The sequence below is a fragment of the Cyanistes caeruleus genome, chromosome 4, assembly GCF_971803275.1.
Source record: "Cyanistes caeruleus chromosome 4, bCyaCae1.hap1.1, whole genome shotgun sequence".
Classification (NCBI taxonomy): Eukaryota; Metazoa; Chordata; class Aves; order Passeriformes; family Paridae; genus Cyanistes; species Cyanistes caeruleus.
Genome location: NC_141704.1, coordinates 13,388,371 through 13,409,413, shown reverse-complemented (window position 1 = coordinate 13,409,413; position 21,043 = coordinate 13,388,371). Strand labels below are relative to the sequence as shown.

At 36.4% G+C, this 21,043-nt stretch overlaps 1 protein-coding gene across 11 annotated transcripts in view; it reads left to right on the top strand.

Annotated features, from left to right (window-relative positions):
• Window positions 1–21,043, top strand: part of SRPK2 (SRSF protein kinase 2) — a 128,229-nt gene that overhangs the window by 83,343 nt on the left and 23,843 nt on the right. For all 11 annotated transcript variants that reach the window (XM_086886714.1, XM_086886713.1, XM_086886708.1 and 8 more), the window contains 8 exons: window positions 2,102–2,253; window positions 8,075–8,183; window positions 8,733–8,820; window positions 9,069–9,156; window positions 14,261–14,367; window positions 16,675–16,840; window positions 18,851–18,876; window positions 20,311–20,557. In XM_086886714.1, the coding sequence (XP_086742840.1) occupies window positions 2,102–2,253; window positions 8,075–8,183; window positions 8,733–8,820; window positions 9,069–9,156; window positions 14,261–14,367; window positions 16,675–16,840; window positions 18,851–18,876; window positions 20,311–20,557 (983 nt within the window). The remainder of the gene's footprint in view (window positions 1–2,101; window positions 2,254–8,074; window positions 8,184–8,732; window positions 8,821–9,068; window positions 9,157–14,260; window positions 14,368–16,674; window positions 16,841–18,850; window positions 18,877–20,310; window positions 20,558–21,043) is intronic.

Below are 21,043 nucleotides of genomic sequence, written 5' to 3'. Positions count from 1 at the left end.
GTAGTCAGAACAAAGTAAGTCAATGATCCCATCCAAAATAAGGAGTCTAGGCACTGATGGATGTGCCTGTGTTCCTGGCACCCTGCTTTCAGATATATTGATGAAGTGCAGACTAGTTCACTCTGCATTTGTTTCATTGCTTGTAGAATCATTTAGGTTGGAAAGGACTTTTAAGGCCATCAAGTCCAACCATTAGTTATTAATTTTTAAGTGTTCATAGTTCTTGATCTGTGTATCCAGAATGGTCCTGTGCCCAGCAGATGAAGTTTCAAGGTTTGTAATGTAAGTCCTTTTATAATGATTTGTTGGGTTAAAGCTTTCAGATCAGGTGTGGGAGCTGTCAGCTTGCTGACACTGTGAAGCCAGGCTGGTTCATGAAACCAGGACAGCCAGTAATCCGGTTTGTAGTAAGATTAGCTGGTCAGAGAATGTTCTGAACCTTCCATTTGCAGTTTACTTTCCTCTCAGTGTACCAGATAAAGACATCTTCTGGGAGCCAAAAATGAAAGAGGGAGGCAAACAACCAACATAATTTTAAGTAGGAACACATGCATATATATATTTATTTTTTTATCATACAAATGGATTAATTCTTTCTTTTCTGTCTAGTTTCATGTTGTTAAAAATGATATAAATTCATGTATTTCATTACATTTTTCATCATAACTTAGATAATTGATAAATTAGTTCAAAATACCCTTTTTTAAATCTGACCATTTATTGATGGAAGAATTTTATTATCTGCAAATAGCAGGCAGATAGATAAATTTGGTATGCAGTGCAGCTTGCAGTGATGTCCTTTTAAGCAAAGGCGTAATAGCAGCTGCTGTGCAGGTGTTGAGTGTTGCCAGTGGTATTTGTTTCTGACCAGTCATGTTCTCTTTGACACCAAATGCTGTCTGTCTGTCTTGAACAATTGCAGTGTGTAAAAAGAAAAAGGAATTATGAGGAGGAGGACTTGAAGTGGCATAAACATAAGTACAGTTTTTACTCATGTTGAAGGAAGTATTTGGATCTTAATTCTAGGTGCTGAAACACCAGCAAAATACAGATTTCTGGTTTTTTATGACATGAAGGACAAAATACTGTAAATATATTGGTTTTTAGATGTGGTTAATTTGAAGTAGATGTAAATGCAAATTATAGCAGCTTTTGATGGTACAAATGCTTAAAGTTACTTTGCAAATATATTTGGAAAGTATATCCTTTAAATTCGTAAGAGGTACGAATACAAAAAAATAACAATATCAACCTGTTTGGGGAAGACTTTCTAATTAAGTGATAAAGAGGTCATATCGCTTCAATCCTGTACTTAAGTCCATTGAAAATACTCAGTTTTGAAATGTGAATAATTTGTAGTTGTACCAAGTACAGCTTTCTTCAGAACAGGTTATAAAATACATTTCACTTTGTTTGGGTTTTTAAAAAAATTGGAGTTGCAGGACAAAAATATAACCTCATCTCTTGCATGGTGGTGTCAAGCTTTGGTGGGTGATTCTGTTTTGTTTCTTTTTAATTAGTGTGTATTAAAGCATATAGTTTATATTTATTTTTTTAAATATATGCTCTGGGATGAGCATGGTTGAGTACCTAGGAAGATGAATTTTTTTCTCTTACTTTCTGATAGATGTTTTCAGTATTTTGTATACTGATACAGCTTTCCAGTGTTGGCAGCAGCTACAGAGGAGAAATGCATTAAGATTTGGATCAGTGTCTTTAGAAGATTGTTTCTTGCTGTGCATTAATGAGATCTTTCCTACTTCAGCTAGCAGGCAGGAGCATTTGAATAACTTGATATTCTTTGAAAAATATTTATTCCGTTGTGCTCAGGAAGATGGGTTTAATGTCTCATTTGCTCATAAGGAATTTCAAAAGCTGGTCTGTATCTCATTATATACTTTGTGTGTCTATCGCAAGCTCTTTCACTTGAGAGCCGCTCTTGGTTTGGCCAGGTTCCTCCCTGTGCACGCCTCCCCCGTGTCCCAAAGAGGCTCTGAAAGGTGACAGAATGTGAGATGCTTGCCTGGCTTTTCACCCCCTGAAGGGCTGGGCTCCCCCCGTGAGGAGGCTCTTTGGTGAGTGTGCTCTCTGTCATCTGCAGGCCAGAGCCTCAGCAGAAAGCTCCCTCTGCACCCCCGCCTCCCCCCCCGCCGCCGCCTCCGCCCCTGCCGGAGCCCGCGCCGCCCGAGCCTGAGGAGGAGATTTTGGGCTCGGACGATGAGGAGCAAGAGGATCCCGCGGATTACTGTAAAGGTGAGTGCAGTGCACCACTGCTGGGAGGGTAAACACTGTCATGCCAGTCTTAGTTCTGGTTCTTGAGGGATTTTTAAAGAGCTGATCTTTAATAATGGAATTTACTTATACAAGAATTGGGAACAGCCCTTCATTTCAGGTCCTGATGCATAATTGTCTTCAGATTAATTTTTCACTTACCCATAGCTTGTTTATACATTTTTCAATAAATATACAAGTATGGCATCCCTGTATTCTTCCTTATGTCCCAAGTATAAGAATTGAGAGTAAACTTCCCTTGATTCTTGTGAGTTGTAAGAGAAATGGAAACGCCCAAACCAAGACAAGCAACTCTTCTCATGCTCCAAAACGTTCTAAAATGCCTTGGTGCCTTTACCCAAATTTATTTTTTAAACTGTATCTTTTTTTTTTTTCCCTTTCTTCTCTCACCTGCACTAGCCTAAGATGTTACATGCTTCCTTTCCACATGGTGTCTTTCACAGCTCTCAGCATTGTCTGAGGTTCTCTACTACATCTTCATTTTAACTCAATTTCCTTAATTTTTGTATTGGTTATATTCAGTTTTTAAATATTGTTAAGTGCATAAAAGCATAACTGTGGTACAATGGTGTCAATATTTATTTTAAAGTTGTTGCTAAAGTTGCAAGTCTGTTCCCATTAGGGTAGAATGTGCACTGTACTTACATGAAAAATGATAAATAACAGTTCTGTCAACTCTGGATTACTTATTGTAATAGATTTCAAGAATACAAATATATTAGAATTTTATAATTTCAGATCAATATTTTTAAATATACAAAAAACAGTCTATGCACACTTGACTATATCTGGTATTCTGTATTCCTCATACCAAGAAACACATCCTGTGTCAAATATGATAATGTCTTCTTAATCAGAAGTTCTCTGTATAAGCCTGGAAATGTGATATTTTAAGAATTCCCCATTCCAGCCTGGAAAAGTATTTTGTTTTTACATATTTAACAGTGAAAAGGGACTATTTAATTTTGGTGTAAGAAGTTTTATTAATTATATTTTATTATATTTCAAATGTCTAAGTGGTTTAAAAGTGCCAGTAGTGAAAGCCAAACAATAAACTCAAACTAGGTGTCAAAGTCCACAGCAGGAAAAAGTAAAACATGTTGCTAAACCATCTCAAGCATTTTGGTTTGGTTTTTTAATTAGTTGTGTTAAAACACATCTGTTCCATATGATAGCTCTTTTGGTGTCTTTAACATGTTCCATCAGTGAATGAGGGTTTGTTTAAACATCTGTGTACTTGTAAACATCTGTATTTCCTTGAGATTAAGCATTTCAAAGCTCTGACTTTATTCTATGAGGTAAGGACTGCATTTCATTTCAGACAATCTATTGTTGTCTGTTTTCCAGTATCCCTTTTAAAATGTCATCATCTGCAGAAACTAGATCACAAAACAAAAAATTGTCTAAGTTGAGAGCCTCTTATGAGTTACCTGTTTAACTAGAGCAGGTCAGTAGTGAGATCTGTATACTTTTGAAATAAACTATATGATACACTAAGAATACTTGCAGGATTCCTGAAAAATTAAAGGAAACTTCTGTATGCATAAAAGTTCTTCTGATTTTTTCTGATCCTGAGGGTTTGAATTTTTGAAAGTATATCAAGGCTGGTTCAAGCTTTGGTTCATTTGGGTGTCGTGATCATTACTTGTTTCTACAAGAGCAGTGCTTTTGCTGCTTCAGTAGAGGATTTACTTATTTCCTGACCCTAATTTCCTGTCAGACTGAGCAGTGCATTTCCTTCTTTCAGTCTGCTGGCATGGAACTGAAGGGAAGGTCACCATAAGGATCTGAATTCCATGACCATATTGGGATTTGTTTATAAATTTTATATTCTGTATAGGGAATGAGTAAATTATTTGGTAATGAAGTCCAGAATAGTTTTTAGATACATTTTCCATTTTTTTGAGAGATGTTTTATTAGTCTGAGTGTATTTTTCTGTTTCGGGTAGCCTAATCTGTATTTACAGAGTGGAAGATAAAGATTTGGAAATTACCATTTATTACTGGAGTGTCTCTTTTATTCCTAATTTTGTCTTCAAAATGGCAGTCTTCCAGGATTTTTGACTGAAGCCCAGAGCATACTTCATCTCTTCTCAACCACAGTCTGAAATTTCATAGGAAGGAAATTTTGATGATGAGTATATAATTATTTTTTTTCAGGAATTCAACATACAACTTGTCAGCTGTACTTCCTGTTGAGTATTTTTGTTACTAATTTAATTTTTAAGGGTATGTTACTGTGTGCTAGGTTTGCACCTTGACCACATTACATAGTGATTATTAAATAGTCATAGTAGTGTTTTTTAATGAGGAAATTGGATCAGTTTGTATTAGCACCTGATGTGAAATAGACTGACTAGCAGCCATCTGTGAAAAGCAGATTAACTTCCGTTCCCTGGGGGCTTCCTCCAGGGCGTGTTTAAATCTGTGACATTACTTCTGTTTGTGTCACTGAATTTGCATAAAATGCGTTTCAAATATTTATTTGTTTAAGAAATGGAAATATCAAATGTCCAATTGCATGATTTTTTGAGGAGTACTTTGTAAAGCTAGTTTTTCTTCTCTGAAAAGCCTTGAAACACATGATGATTTTTTCTTTCAGAGTCTGTTGTGTCATGGATGTAATTGGAATTTTTTGCTTCTCTGATCATCTTCTCTGCCCCCTGGAGATGTCTCCCATTCATCCAGTTCACAAAGGGAATAATTCCCTATACAAACATAGAAGAGCCAGCTACAATTACCAATACATTCAGGAGACATTCAGGAATAATGATCTCATTTTTCTGACCCTCCTTGTTGCATGCATGTAGCTAGCTAGCTGTGAGAGACACTTATTTTTCTGTGTGTGCTTCAGTGAATACTGCAACAGGGTGTGTTTTTTTGGTTACATTATCAGCAAGGACACACATTATATATTTTCCAATGCCAGTTTTGTTTCTCCAAAAGCACATAATTTTTATCAACTTGTTAATTTTGCATAGATGTTTTCTTGTTACTATTACTTAGAAATACTTCTGATGTCACGGAGAACTTAAATGGTTACATTCATCATAGGATGACACCACTCTTTAAAATACGCATAACTAAGTGGGTTGTTACCTGGTTATCCACAACCTGTAAATGCATATGTTGCTGATACAAATAAGCAGAGAGTAACTTGTACAGGAATGGTAGGAGATGATTTCCAAAACTGTTCCTGTTGTGACTTATGTCAGTGGAAAATACCTTGTGAAATATATATACTCATGCTATATATGCTACCACTGTTGGCATCTGTCACATATGCTGGTGTGTTACTATAATTAGTTATGACAGTAGTGTAGGGATCAAAACAACATGATTTTTACATATATAGTACTGTTACGCTTCCAACATGTAGAGTTTACTAAAATAACTTATCAAGCCCCAGTTTATTAACTTTGGTGTCTTTGTCTGATTTCCTTTCTATGCTGTTTTCTTTTCTGTCTGTGATGGGAGGAAACTATCACAAATTTCTGATTATTTTTTGACTCTTTGAAGCACAAGTATGCCAAAAGATATTTATAGGGTCAGACTTAAAAGGTACTTGTTTGCCTAAACTATTCCTAGAAACCTATTTTTATGTGATAGTGTGTTATGTGGAAGTCTCACATAAATTTTGCAGGTCATCAGGTTTGATTCACTTCACAAATGTGAAAAACCTTTTCAGTAATGGTAGGTAGAATTTCTGTATGTTCTCTTAACTTTGCTCTTGCATATATGACTTCATCATCCTGCATAGAATTTTGTGGGAAAAAAATTACCAAGTAATTATATTTTTGTTTGTTTGTTCTAAACCAGTCAAGAGCTGTCTTAAATAATGATTATATTTTTCCAGATTATTAAATATCTCCATCAGCTGTTACTAGAAGGATGCTTAAATAGACAAAATCAAATTTAGTTTTAATTTTTGTATCAGTACTGATTCATGTACTTGCATTTAATCAGCAAAGTTTCTATATTAATGAAGCTGCAATAGACTCTGCTTCGTATGTGGCTGGTACTGTTTCTCTTTGCAAATGGACAGTATAATAGTCAGCCCTTATTCTCAGTAAGTCCATGCCTCCCCTTCTCTACTGAAGAGTAAATCTGGTCAGGTATTCCAAAAGTGATCTGGTTTTTGATTTGGAAATAAGGAGTTCCTTCTTGGCAGTGTGGGCATCCTTACTGAGCTTGGCGCAGCTCAGCACTGGAAATGAAAGTAACATTTTACTTTACTGGGTGAGTTCTCCTGGCAGCTTTCATGAACATTTCCTTCCCAATGATGGGAGGGCTGGGGAGGTCTTCCCTGAGGGAAGGGCCAGCTTTTGGGTGAAGCTGTGTCTGCTGTTTGCTAAGCTTGCAGTTACACCTTAGCACACATATATCCAAGCTGTGTGTGTTTCAGAGTTAGACACACCAGCATCTAACACAATACGTCAGTTAAGCTTTATCCTTCTCCTGTTTAATCATTATAATTCTTTAGCACAGTTGTGTTAAATTTATTAATCTGCTCTTGCAGTATATGAGAGTTCATAAAAAACTGCTAAACATGTTAAGGCAGAAGATGTTATTAGCAATAAAGAATGTAAGCATATCCAGATTTGACATTACTGTTCCCATAGATAGAAGGAGATAAGAGAGAAGTCCCTGTTCTAAATTCAAGGAATTAAGTTATAAATTCACATTGTTGTCTTAACCACTTCTAACAAGATTTTCAGGGCATTCAAAACAGATCCAGAAACTTCGAGAAAGTAGTCTGAGGTTTTTCTGATTCTAAATGGGTTAGTCAGTAACTGAGGATCCTGCAAAAGTACAGTTGGTCATGGCATTGTGAAGGACCAGAAGGCGACAAAGAAGTGGTTCCTTGAAAGCTGCTTTGAGTCTGCTGCCGGTGATGTCCTGGAGGGTTGCATGGTGCAGCTTTATTATTTGTTTGCAATTTAGGCAAAATTATGGATGTTATTGTTGGTCTGTTAAGGTATGGATAAAAATCTTGTGTGTTCATTGTCTTCCCTGTGTTTAACTAGGAGTAAGAATGTCTCCCAAAATACAAAGGAAATAAAAAGCTTCATTATACCTCCTAGAAACCTGAGCTCCAGCTTGCTCTGTCCTGTTGGCCTTTCTGCCTAATGGGGTTGTGGAGAACCTGTGTAGTTGTTTAAATTTGGACTGCAGACTTGAGTAATGAAAAAGCAGTTCAGACAAAGCCTAGAGCTGCCTTTTTTCTCATCTTTCTCCTCACTGTAAAACCCTCAGACATCAGAAAAATGCATTGCTGCTGTGAATCAGGAGCCAAGCAGAACAGCATCAATGAAGTCTGCCTTGTTCTTAACATTTTCTCAGGAAGTATTTTATTGCTGTTTCTATTATTTGATAGCAAATGGGAATTAAACCAATCTCTGTTGAGATTCTGCAGTCATCCAAAATATGTTGACTGGAGAGGGTTTCAAATATGATAAAGAAATAATGTAGATCTTTTCTGTACTGTCTGTGAAGTGGAAGATAAGCCTGAGGAAATAAAGAACAGATGGTAAGATTACCATAAATAAAAGCCATAAGAGAGAAGGGTGAATAAACTCTACAGTAGTTACAGGACATGAGTTTTTTCCCTCCAGGCCAAGCAGGGCAGAATTTTTACCATTAAAGTTTTCTTTATATTTCCTATTTATAGTACAGAACAATTTGAAGAGGAAAATTTACACTACAAGAGAATGACTTGAAAACCTGGGAATTATTGTTTATTTTCTAAATATTCTTTTTTCTACTTTTTTTTTCATGAAAGGAGGCTATCATCCAGTGAAAATTGGTGATCTTTTCAATGGCCGATATCATGTTATTAGAAAGTTAGGATGGGGTCACTTCTCTACGGTCTGGCTATGCTGGGATATGCAGTAAGAAAACGATTTTATTTACATCTATTTCTTTATACGTTACTTTATTTTGTTTGCATTAACTTTTATTTTATGTGCATGATGAAGTTAGGTAAACTTTTAGTGTCATTTTGTGCTGAAAGATGCCTATAGTCTTATTTTGCCCTTGATTAATGGTGTAGTTTATAGAAGCTCTCAGAAATAAATGTAATCCTGTTTTCTTTGACAAATTAGCTTTGCTTATTAAATTTGCATGTCGCCTTGAGCATGCAAGAATAAACTTAGATTATTTATTTTGTATCTTTAATGAAAAAAATATAATTATCTTCATTAAATGATAAAATCTGTAAGCAGATTTCTATTTTAGGGACACTAGCATCAAGGAGATTAAATACTCAATAAGTTACAGTGTTAACAGAGTATTGTTAAAAGTTGTCGTTAAGTGTAATTTCAGCATTTTCTGTACAAATGCATTAGACTATGAAATATTCTATTTAAAATTTCCCAACCTTCAAAGTATGTTTATTTTAGCTCGGTATACATGTTGAAAATGTGTCTCTTCTTTTCAAGGGGAAAAAGGTTTGTTGCAATGAAAGTTGTAAAAAGTGCCCAGCATTATACAGAGACAGCCTTGGATGAAATAAAGTTGCTGAAATGTGTAAGTATTGCTATTGTAATACAGTGTTCAATAACAATAATAACAGTAAAAGTGAATTAAAAGAACCACAGAGAATTGATTCTAGACTCTTTGTTTTTTTTACATATTGTCCTCTAAACTTCTGGCTCATTATGAGTTAACATGTTTTGTGAAGCTCCAAAATACTTAAGTTTGTGTGGGAATCTAACTAATTAGTATTTTAAAGTGATTTTTTTCCTAAAATGTCAGTGTTTGCGTTCTTGGTTTAGGTTCGTGAAAGTGACCCTAATGATCCCAACAAGGATATGGTTGTACAGCTAATTGATGACTTCAAGATTTCTGGAATGAATGGAATTCGTATCCTTTTGAAAACATGGCATTCTCATTAAAAACGTTCTATTGAACTAAGTAAGCATTTAGTTCTGGATTTTTTTTAGTTAATCTTACTTGAAACACGCAAAGTAGAAACACCAAAATGTATGTAGATGGAAAGAGAAGTGCAGTGTGTAAGGCACTCTCTGGAGTGCCAGAGAGTCTCTGGTTTTTCTAAACACAATGCAAAAGTAAAAAAGAAGTCTTATGTGTCCTGTCATGGTCAGGTGTAACTAGAGATGGATTACTTTAAACATAGAGTTTATTGAAAACATTTGTAATAATTGAAGCTTACAATAGATATTTTTTTGTTCTAGACTGGTAAAGAGAAATTGTCAGTGTCATGAAAAAGCTGGTTTCTGTTTTCTTGTGAGAAGTGTGAGGCACCTCTTGTTCACGTAATCATCTTTTGGCCAGGTGTTACCCTTGTTTTTGGCAAAAGTTGTGAAGCTTTGCCTTTGAAAGCTTCCTTTAAAAAAGCAAAAGAGAGTTGGTGGAAAAAGAGAGAGATAATGTGAAATATAACTGACTCATTCTCAGGGTAAATTTTGGGTCTGTGAATATATTTGATTTTAGAGTCATGCTAAACTGAGTTCTCCTTGCTAATTGTATTAGATATTTCAGCAGCTTATTATATTCCTGTGCTTTCATTTACTATTACAGCTGGACTCGTGTGTGCCCATTGTGTTTTGGAGCCCAGTAGCAGACCTCACTGTTCATGGGTATAATAGTGTGAGAGAGACAGTTCCTGCTCTAGAGAGCCTAATTATACATTGATTTTGGTGATGTGCCTTCAACCTTCAGCAGATCAGATTAAGGTACCTTTCACCAACTCCCGTCTTCTAGGAGAGGAATGTAGAAGGTAACTGTCAGTAGATCTGAATGCTCACTAGAAAGCATCCTTTTGGACAGAGTGTGCAAGCAGTTTTCATCCTGTTCACCTGTCTGTTGGCATTAGTTACAGAACCTTTGGGTATGTGGTGAGAATGAGAGTGTGGGGTTAGATGTTCTCAGTTCCAGTTAGGTGAGTGTCTAATCTCCTTTTCCTTTGCCTCATTTTTATTAATTTTCATCCGACAGTAGTACAATTGAAGAATAATTACTTTTAGAAACCAAAAATTTTGATTTACTCTTTTATTGTGAAACACTAATATGAAATAAAGAGTACAATAATGCATTCATAGCTATATATAGAAATAACATCTGTTTATCAGAGAAATTTTCCAATAATGTTCTTAAATTCTTGCTAAGAATACAACTGTATTAAAGGTGAGGGCTGTTTCTAGGTGTGAAGAGTAAATTTTGTTAGTGATAATAATTTGAAAGCATATGCAAACTTACATCTTTATACAATATTGCACTTACACTAAGAAAACCAAGAGATAAGTGCTAGTGAAAAATAAGGGGTCCAGGTAGCTTTGTATTGGCAGATTGAAACTGTACAGCTGATGTTGATTTACTCTGTTTCAGTTTTGCCTTCATGTTGAAAACAGGCAGTACAGAAATTTTTATGTAGAAGACAAATGTTCCTGCCTTACTGAAAAGTACATTTTCCAGAAAAGTACCAGTGTACAGGATGGGCTGATGCTGGACTCAAATTTAAATTGCATCTGGAAGTCTGTCAAAGTCCTGACTGCCAGTAAAAATATGATACCGAGTATCTTATACTTTGAGTTTTCCTGAGAACAGCTTGTGCATCCTGAGTTTTTTGAGCAGCACTTGGTTGCATTGATTATTTCATCAGCTCCTTTTTAAGTTCTAGGGAAAATAATCTTTGGTGTAGATTCTCTTAGGATGGAGCAGGTAATTGATTTTAATGTTTTGTGCTGTTTACTTTTTAAAGTGCCATATTAGTGCTACATTAGTGTCACTGATGAGTTGCAGAGAAATAGAGTAATTTGAGATTTTTTTCCATGCTCTGCTGTTTCCAGCTTCCTTTGGGCAAGTCACTGACTACCTGTTGCTTGACTGTAAAACAGCACATGCTTCATAGAGGCTTGATTATTGGTTATGGAATGCATTTGAAAGCTAAAACAAGACAGAAGAGTGGTGGGTGAATCCTTTGGATGGCTAATACCACAAAATGTCATGGAGCTTCCAAACCGGGAAAATTGGCAAGAATTATATAGAGTAGAGCTGGGAATGTGCAGAGCCATTGGTCTGCACTGTGTGACTGCAAACTGTCATCTTTCTCCTAGGAGCTGTACTAAGTGTTTATATACAGAGGGATTTTAATAATGTGTTATGCTGCACTAGGCTGATAACTTTTTAGCTGCTTGTATATTTTGCAAAGATTGCAGTTACTACTTTTTCATGAAATAAAGGAATTCATGATCTTGGGCACTTTGGTGTTTTCAGTAAGTGTAAGTTACTATGTTTGAAGTGGACTTTTGTTAGAGCCATAATAAATATTCATTTCAGTGTAGCATTTTTTTAATGAAACATTCAGATGAGCACATAATGGAACAAGTGTTTTGAGAGACAAATGGAAAAAGTAAGGAAGCATTCCCACATAATCAGACATTATAATGATTGCAATAAATGTATCTCCAAAGAATATAGAGTGTTAATTAAATGTCATAGTGCCTAAATGCTGCCAATCCAAAAGCAGCTGAGATGCATCCTAAAGTCTTCTGTGCTGGTACTAGAGCTTAACTAGCCTTTGGCCTTTGTCATATTTCTGAATGCTTGTGTAATATGTATTTGCAGACAGATAGATAGTTACAGGTAGGATTTAACTCAAGAAAGCACAGTTCTCAGTACTTTAACCTGTCAGCTGATTAATGTTACATTTACTCTGACTTTTGCTGCTGTGCTTAGTTTTTCTTCTGTGAGATATCCCCTATGCTGCTCTGAAGAGCATTTCACAAGAAGCATGTCTTCTAGGTGGGCTTCAGGGATTTTTTGCTGCAAGACTTTTTGGACCTGCTCACTAGTCAGGTTATTGGTGCTGAAGGAGGATCCTGGGACTTGCAAGTCTGGTCTCCTAATAGTTAATGCAAAGGTTTTCGCACACTCTTTGTTCTGGACAGTCTGGTTTAAGGTTAATGTGTTTCAGATCAGGATAGTAAATCAGGCAGCAGTCACATTTCTGCATACCTACTCCCAACACTGAACCTGCTCTGTATCTTCTCTCCATTACAGTTGTCTCTCCAGTATGTAGTATCCCTTGAGTTTGTCCAAATCCTCCCAGAAACTGAGGAATCTCTTGTAATCTCTTTTTTTTCAGGTAGACATCACTTTCTGGTGACCATCCCTCTTTCTGCCTTCCTCTGTCCTTCCTCTTACATCTTCCTTCTTGGTGCTCTCCCCTTGCCTCTCAGCTGTTTACTTCCCTACATCCCTTTCTCATCTGGTTACTGGCAAGGCTTAACATTTCTGTAAGTGCAAGGAATGTCAGGAATGTGCATTGGAGAGTGCAGCAGCAGTGGTCTGAAGGACTGTGGGCGGGTGTCCTATATTTCATTCCTGAATGTTGCAGTGTCCTGCCTTTTTGCAATCTGTGTTGCTGTAGCTTTGCAGCTTGACTGCGTGGGCTCAGTTAATAAGCCCTGCAGAGCTCATGCGCTCTGCTCATCCTTTATGGTGGCTGTGTGCTCTGCTAGTGACTTGTGTTCATTATGGGGTAAAGTAACCAAGACTGTTTCCTCTTCTGAATGGACTAGAGTTCTGACCCAGCTAATGTGAGTGGGAAATGACTGTTCAGTGTCTCCTCTAATACAGGAATTCAGGAATATGAAATGAGATGAACAGTTGGCAACAGTTGTGTTGCAGTTCTTCACAGTGTGCTTTGACCAGTCTTGAGACATCTTAGTGTTGGTGTAACTTCAGTATAGAGGATGCAGATGTTAAAACCTGAGTTACCTTTATGTGTATAAGTAGGTACTTCAGAAGCATGTGTATGATAAACTGACAGACAAGATAAGCCTCATTTTGGCACGAGGGAGTGACCCTTGAGATCATTGCCAAGACTCTAGTTAATAAAACTTAGAGAAGTTAGGTAAGATTTCTAACAGTGTAGATGTGGTCATCTATATGAATGGTTTCTGACATAGTCTAATTCATTGAGATTTTCCTGCAATATCCATCAATTAATTTTCGGTTGTTTGTGTTACATTATTCTTTGCAAGGTTATAGCATCATGTAATCAAAATTCTGACATCTTCCTGATTTCTAGGTACATTAAGGTCATTCCCAACTCATGTTTGAGGATTAATTTGGTGTAGTCTAATTGTGTAGCTTCTTTCCAGAATGTTGTGGATAGTAAAACTTTAAATTAGCTTCAATATCTGAAGATTTTCTCAATAGAAAAATAACCTACCCAGACATGCAGTTGTAGAATCTCTTAACTTTGAGAACCCTTGAAGCAGAAATCACAGGAAATTTCTACATCATGTTTTTTTTCTAATAATCTCCCATGATAATTGACGGTTTGCCTCTGTCAGGGGCCAATGATAAATGCTGTGTCAAATTAAACATTTTGGCATTGTGTTTTTTGCACGTTACTTCTGAGCTCTGCATTTCATTGTTTGAGAGTTCTTTGGTGATTGTCATTATTCTCTATAGTTAAAGCTACAAGTTTTAAGAGATCCATTCTCATACTGTTAGTGTTTGTTGTCAAATGACTCTATTTAGCTTAATAAAAAAATGGTTATTGTGGTTCATTTTCTAAAACGCTGTTGCTTCACACTTTTGTTATTAAAACCTTCTATTCATATAATTAAAATTCATTAAAAACTAGAGATTGTAGGCCAAATCAGTTCTTTTAACTGTTTCAAATAAAAGAAAAATAAGTTAGTTACTTTTTACAATTACTTAATTATTCACCCTAGTATTGTTGTTAGCATGTAGAAGTAATGGACAAAATTTGCGTAATTAAAATATTTTAATTTGTTCTGCAGTTGGACACTGGTTCTGTATTGGTTTATACATACTTGAAATGAGCTACCAAAGCTTTTACCATGCTCATTTTAGGGGGAGCCATTTTCCCTCTAAAGGGGGTGATGACTCCTTTAGCCAGAACACAGGCAAACATTTGTGTTGATCTCCTAAACAAGTTTATTTGGAAGTTATCCTTAATTAAATACAGATGTCTGCATGGTCTTTGAAGTACTTGGACATCATCTTCTAAAATGGATAATCAAGTCCAATTATCAAGGCCTTCCTATCCGTTGTGTAAAAAGCATAATTCGACAGGTAAGTTTTGTTAATATTTTAATTAAGTTTCTCCACAGTTGTTAGCAGTGTGAAGGTTAGAATTAAGGATATTTGAAGTGAACTTTTACTACTATCTAAGATAATTTTGTTTTAATCTCAAGTTTCCAAGAGCATCTTAATGAGTAGCCTGCACTTCTGTGTATGGGGGTTTTTGGGGTGTTTGTGTTGTGTTTTTTAATTGAGGTTTCCTACAATAAGGGAGTTTCCTGGGCTGCTTCAGAGAATAAAAAAACTGAAGCAATGAGTCTTTCATAGAAGTTAAGTACTCACATTAAATTTCAGTTTTGTTTGGCATGTCATGCTTCTAAATAAAATCTGGAAAATACATGATCATAACTGTGGAAAATAATACTATTATGATGATGATGATAGTGATGTACAAAAGTGGTATCTCTCTGAAAAATGAAAATAATCTGTTCTTTAAAGAAATTGCTGTCTGTCTATATAAGTTTTTGTAGAGTCAGAGTGTTAGCAAGCTGAAACACTGCAGAACATTTAGTTGGGATGTGTTCTTTCAAAATATATTATTTGCTAATCTGTGAAAATCAAGTTGCTGGGAGGTGGTTTTAAGGAGAAGGTGTTTCAGCAAGGAGAAGGCATCTATGTAATACATCATAGAGTGATTCAGGATGGAAACTACCTGAAAGAGCATCAGTTCCAATCATTTACCCACTGCCATGTCCACCCCTAAACCATGTCCCCAAGTGCCACATCTGTACTTCTTTCCAATATCACCATTGGTGGTGATGCCACCACTTTGCTGGGCAGCCTGTTGCCTTTGCAGCTTTAACAGCCCTTCAGTGAAGAATTTTTTCCTGATATCCAATCCAAACCTCCTTGGTGCAACTTGAAGATACTTGCTCTGGTCCTGTCACTTGTTACCTTGGAGAACAAAGCAACCCCCACCTGGCTACAACCTCCTTTCAGGCAGTTGTAGAGTGAAGTCCTCCCTCAGCCTCCTTTTTTCTTCAGACTAAACATCCCCAGCTCCCTGAAGCAGACTTGCACTCCAGACCCTTCCCCAGCTCTTGTTGCTCTTCCTTGGCCATGCTCCAGCACCTTCATGTCTTTGTCATAGCAAGGGCCCAAAACTAAACTCAGGATTTGAGGTGTGTCCTCATTAGTGCTGAGTACAGAGGGACAATCAGTGCCCTGGTTCTGCTGATCCTGCCAGGATGCCATTGGCCTTCCTGGCCAGCCAGGTTTGCACAGGTTCATGTTCAGCCACTGTCAGCCAGGACCCCCAGGTCTTTTTCTGCTGGGCTGCTTTCCAGCCACTCTGTCTCCAGCCTGTGGCACTGCCTGGGGTTGCTGTGACTCAAGGGCAGGACCCAGCACTTGGCCTGATGAACCTCACATAATTGGCCTCAGTCCATCATCCAGCATGTCCAGATCCCTCTGCAGAGCCTTCTTGCCCTCCAGCAAATCAACTCTCCCACCCAACTTGATGCCATCTGCAGATTTTGCATGGATGCACTTGATCCCCTTGTCCTGGTCATTGATAAAGATATTAAACAAGACTGGCCCCAGGACTGAGCCCTGGAGAACACCACTGGTCATGGCTGCCAGCTGGATGGAACTCCATTATTCACTTAGCTCTTGTGCCAGGTGTCCACTCAGGTTTTTACCCAGCAAACAGTGCACAGCCCAGCCAATTCTGCATTTTGGGAGGTAGTTGGAAGTGAATTGGATAAAGGCTCTGAGCAGGCCGGTCTGATTCTGAAGGTTAGATACAACTTTGAAGGTGGTATGACTTCGGTTTGAATCACAGTCTTCCAACCTGAATTGCTTCTTGAATGTAGACAAGAATAATTCAAGCACTTCATACCTGAGAAAAAAGGAAGAGCTTAGTCCTGAAAGATTAAAAAGCTTTTATTGTTGTGAGACTGGAATTAGCTGTTTGGACTAGTGAGAGTGGCATTATTTGGTAAGGTTTTCAGGCTGCTTATTAAAGATAATGTAGGTATTTCTTCTTTTTCTACTTGGACAAAACTTGTGCTACACATGTTTTAGAAACTGATTTCTGAAAGTTGAATATGAAGGAATTCAGTCATTGCACTGGTGTTATTGTACATCAGACAATTTTGCTTTATAAGCTTCTGTAATTCTGTGCTGCAAGGGAAAATTATGTGCTTTTGCTACTATTTGGTAATGTATTTTTTTCCAATTTTTGGGTACTTTTGAGCATTGGGATAAAATCAGGCTTATTATAAAATGCAGCTTGAGTTTCTTAGTAAATTCAATTGCAGTTTCAAGCAGGTTTTTAAAAACTCCCTTTGCAATTAGGTGCTTCAGGGTCTAGATTACCTACACAGCAAGTGCAAGATCATTCATACGGATATAAAGCCAGAAAACATTTTGATGTGCGTGGATGATGCGTACGTGCGCAGGATGGCTGCTGAAGCTACTGAGTGGCAGAAAGCTGGTGCTCCTCCCCCATCTGGCTCAGCAGGTATGGACAGGATATTGAATTGCAGTGAAATAAGCATCAGTATATTGTTGCTAACAGTATTTTGTTCAATGTAAATTCATATTTTAAATAATTGCATGTGAAAAGTGCATGTCTATTTAATTCTTACTCCTGCTCTGGAAACTATCAGAGTAATGATTCCTTCTTGCAGGTTCAAGTTTTTAGGGTTCTCAAGTACAGAAAAAGATTTATTGGTATAAACTTACTCCCCTCCCATCTCACAAGCATTAATGCCTGGGTTTTAGTCACACTAGAGGCTTGCCTCTCTAATATTGACAACAATTAATAATCTTATCTAAATTATATCTGGTTCTTGTACAAGTTCATCCTTCTGAAATCATCTGCCTTTTTGTCTGTTGTGACTTACTCTTAAGATGCAATGAGAAGTTTTGCATTTGTGTTTTTTCACTCTTAAAAATGGAATTTAATGTATACCTAACTGAACTCGTGACAAGTCTATTTTCCTTGGGATACGAAGTGTTTTATGTTAAGCTTGCCAAGAATTTAGATAAGAACTGTACCTTATGTTTAGCTAGGAAAAGCCAAGGTAAAGAAGTTCACAGGAAAAAGCAAAGACAAGCAAAGGAGGAAGTGTGGCTTTTCTCGTGATTTTCTTTTTAGTACTATATATTTTTAGTACTGTACTTGCTACTAATTTGCCAATTGAGCACATCAGCTACAGGCAATGGAGAAGTAATTAGCTTTGTAATATTGTCAGAAGATATATCACAGATTAAAATCTGTGATGTGTGCTAAAAACACTTTCTATATCAGGAACAAATACAGTGGTCAGAATCCATTTCACAGCGTTACATATTTTTAGATGAAAAATTGTATAAATGGTGAATATATTATATTGAATTTGACATAATGTGTAATCACATAGCTAGAGATTTTATGTTATTTGTGTGGGAAATAACTTGATTCTGTTCATGCTGTCTTTATATTGCTTTCTGACATTAAAATAAGTATTATTCTAAGAAATGGCATTCTTATCACATTTCGTCCTTACCAAATTGTAATTAAATATATGGCTTTCCACACAGGAGCTGAAGACGAATTTTCTTTACAGCATTGCAAGAATAGGTTGTGTATAATTTCCTTTTTTATAGCAGTGCTCAGGTTTAAGAATCTTTTCAAAAACCTTGCCATTTCAAGGGTATTCAAGCAGATTTTTCCCTGAGCTTAGCAGCAGGATCTGAACCTATAAAACAGCTCTGTATTTTATTTGGCATTCCTTGTGAGAGGTTCTCCCCTGTTCAGTTCCTGATGCTCACTTTCACTTTGCTTCTGTCTCCCATATTTGGTTATTTCTGTTGGTTTTGATCACAAGGGGGAGGTTTTATGTGGTTTGTGGTGCTCTGTGCGTGTGGCAGTCAGCATTGCAGTCTCATCAGACCCAGTCACTGATGGGATCCTACTCGAGGTGCTTGGGAGAGGCCCATGCTGGAGCTGCTTTTTCTGTGATCTGGTGTGTTTTTTGCCTCAGGCACTTCTTCATGCCTCCAGCCCTAGCAATCAAACTGCATTGTTTAAAAATAAAAAGCATCAATATTTGGCTTTTCTGTTGAGTACAACACAGTTGTACCTTTGTCAATATTCCCTGAACTATTTAAACCAGTGTATACCTGCTCTGCCAGCTGACTACATACATTTAATCTGACAGCTCTGCAGTCATTTGATGTTTTCTGTCCACTCTTTATGGTTCAGCCTTTTTTTTTTCTAGTTTCAAAAACTCTGCCAACCACAACACAGTGAATACAGATAGCTGCTAGGTCCCTTCAATCTCAGATGCTTTAATGGAGACAGCAAATGATTTCAGGCAGCACGTACTTGTAAACAGTAAAAAACCTGGCTAACAAAGTAAATGTAACACTACCTTATTTAGTTAAGAATAATTTTTAATTATTTCTACTAGTTTTTGCCTTTCTAGAGTTGTTTTTTGAAAAAAAAACCTTCATTGTATTTATAATTTATTTTTTGTCTTTTTAGTGAGTACAGCTCCACAGCAAAAACCTGTAAGTATTGTTATATAAGGCAATTTCACTGCCTTATTTTCTGTGTTTCTCTGTGTATTAATATGTATTAGACTGTTAGTAGCCTCGACCCTTTTTAAAAGCTTCCTTTGAATAAAGCTTTTATCTTTCAAAGAACATTTTTCTTTTCATGTCTCTGACCTTACCACTTTTAAGCACAGTATTTCTGTGATGGAAATTCTCACAGACATGTAGTTCTATAGCTGTGTCAAACTAAGTTAAGCATTGCCGTTTTCTTCTCTTGAGGAATAATCCATTCGCTCAAATCCTAACAAAAATGGTTGAATGCACTTAATATTGTGCATTGCAGTTATCTTAGGGGCATAAAGGCCTTAATCATCAAGGCCTGAAAGTTGAGGCCATATGCATATAGCAAATAACCAGTGGTAATACAGCTGTTCAGAAATATCTGTGGTCAAACCTGCTTTCTGTGTGTACAGAACATATATAATTTCAGTGGTTATACAACATGGATGAAAATGATTAGGATTGTGAAATGTAATATCTTGTTTAGACTATCACATGGCTTTTTATGAAAATAACAGGATTAACAGATAAACCTTTGAGGAAATGTTTCTCTCTGTTCCTTGTACTTTATTTTTTGATTATATTATGAGGATTTCTTACTGTGATATTTAAACAATGAATGAAAATTGGATAGATCTCATTTACCAGATAGTAAAAATAGAAGCCACAATTCAGTTAAAATGGAAGGAAGTATTTCAGTCCAAGCTCTGGTATGTTCATTTTTCATTTCCTTGTTGTTGTACCTGAGTTTTTCTATCCTTATGCAATATAAAATGAGAAACTTCATAATGGCCATCTGTTGTTTGTAATTCATATGTTTTGGGCAAGAAGGGAGTAATAAGAATGCTTTTCTTTTGCAAGAAAATAGAACAACAGAGGTTTTATTTGAAATTCACTCTTTTCAGTCTCTAGTTTTCTCACGTCCTTTTTCTCAGAATACTTTTGCTGGTTATTACCTGCATTATACAAAGAGAGAAATCAGGTATTAAATTTATATGCAAACAACTAATATGATACCTGATTATTTTCCACATGCAGTATCATTTGTTAATCTGGATTGAAGTTTAAGATTATTGTGTTTACTCAAGATTATAGAATCATAGGGATTTTATTATGGCATCTTAGATGTATAAATGTATTTTGCTCTTGTATCTAATAATGACTATGTAAAAATATGATTAACTGTGTAAAATTTTGGTGGATTTTTGCCTCATATAATCCTATATCATTTTTGATTTGAAGTAAACTGGAAAAAGCAATATAATTACTAAATTAGTTTCCATCTAGTATTTTTTAAAAAATGGTAATCAAACTGTAAATGAGTTTGGTGTGAGATACCTTGAAAATAATGAATTACTTCTTTTTCTTTCTTTGGTATTAAAATTTCAGGTTGGAAAAATATCCAAAAACAAAAAGAAAAAACTGAAGAAAAAACAGAAGAGGCAAGCTGAGCTGCTAGAAAAACGCCTGCAGGAAATAGAAGAACTAGAGCGGGAAGCTGAAAGGAAAAAAATAGAAGAAAATGTAACCTCAGCTGTACCATCAAATGAACAAGAAGATGAGTACCACCCAGAGGTGAAACTAAAAACAGCTGATATAGAAGAGGTAGTAGATGAAGAACCTGGAAATGATGATGGTTAGTATTGCTTGTTTTTATTGATCCTGAGTTTACTGTTTCAGAGGGGAAAGTAATTGTGCAGTGTTGCATCTGGTGCAGTGAACAAAATCTCCAAACTGTCCTAGATCATTAAGTTAATTTTCTCCTGTAGCTAAAATTTTAACTACAAAACCTAAAAAGGCAAAGCAAAATCAAACCTACTGCAGAAGTGAAGAAAACCATCAATAGCAGTTTATAGCTATAAACAGCTCAAAAAAGCACATAGAAAATGCAACAGAACAGTCACCATGCCACATTAAGTGGAATAACTGAGTATCCTGGTGAAGCAGAAGAACAAGAAGATGCGTTTTTTTGTATTAATGTAGTAGTTGAAGTCATCATTGTTTTCCCCTTCTTACAGTATCTGTTGTAATGATCTATCAGGTAGCAATGATTGCAACTTCTTCACTAAAATTTTTGGTGTGTCTCGTTAAAACTCCTGTTCAGCCCTGGTGACTTGGACCA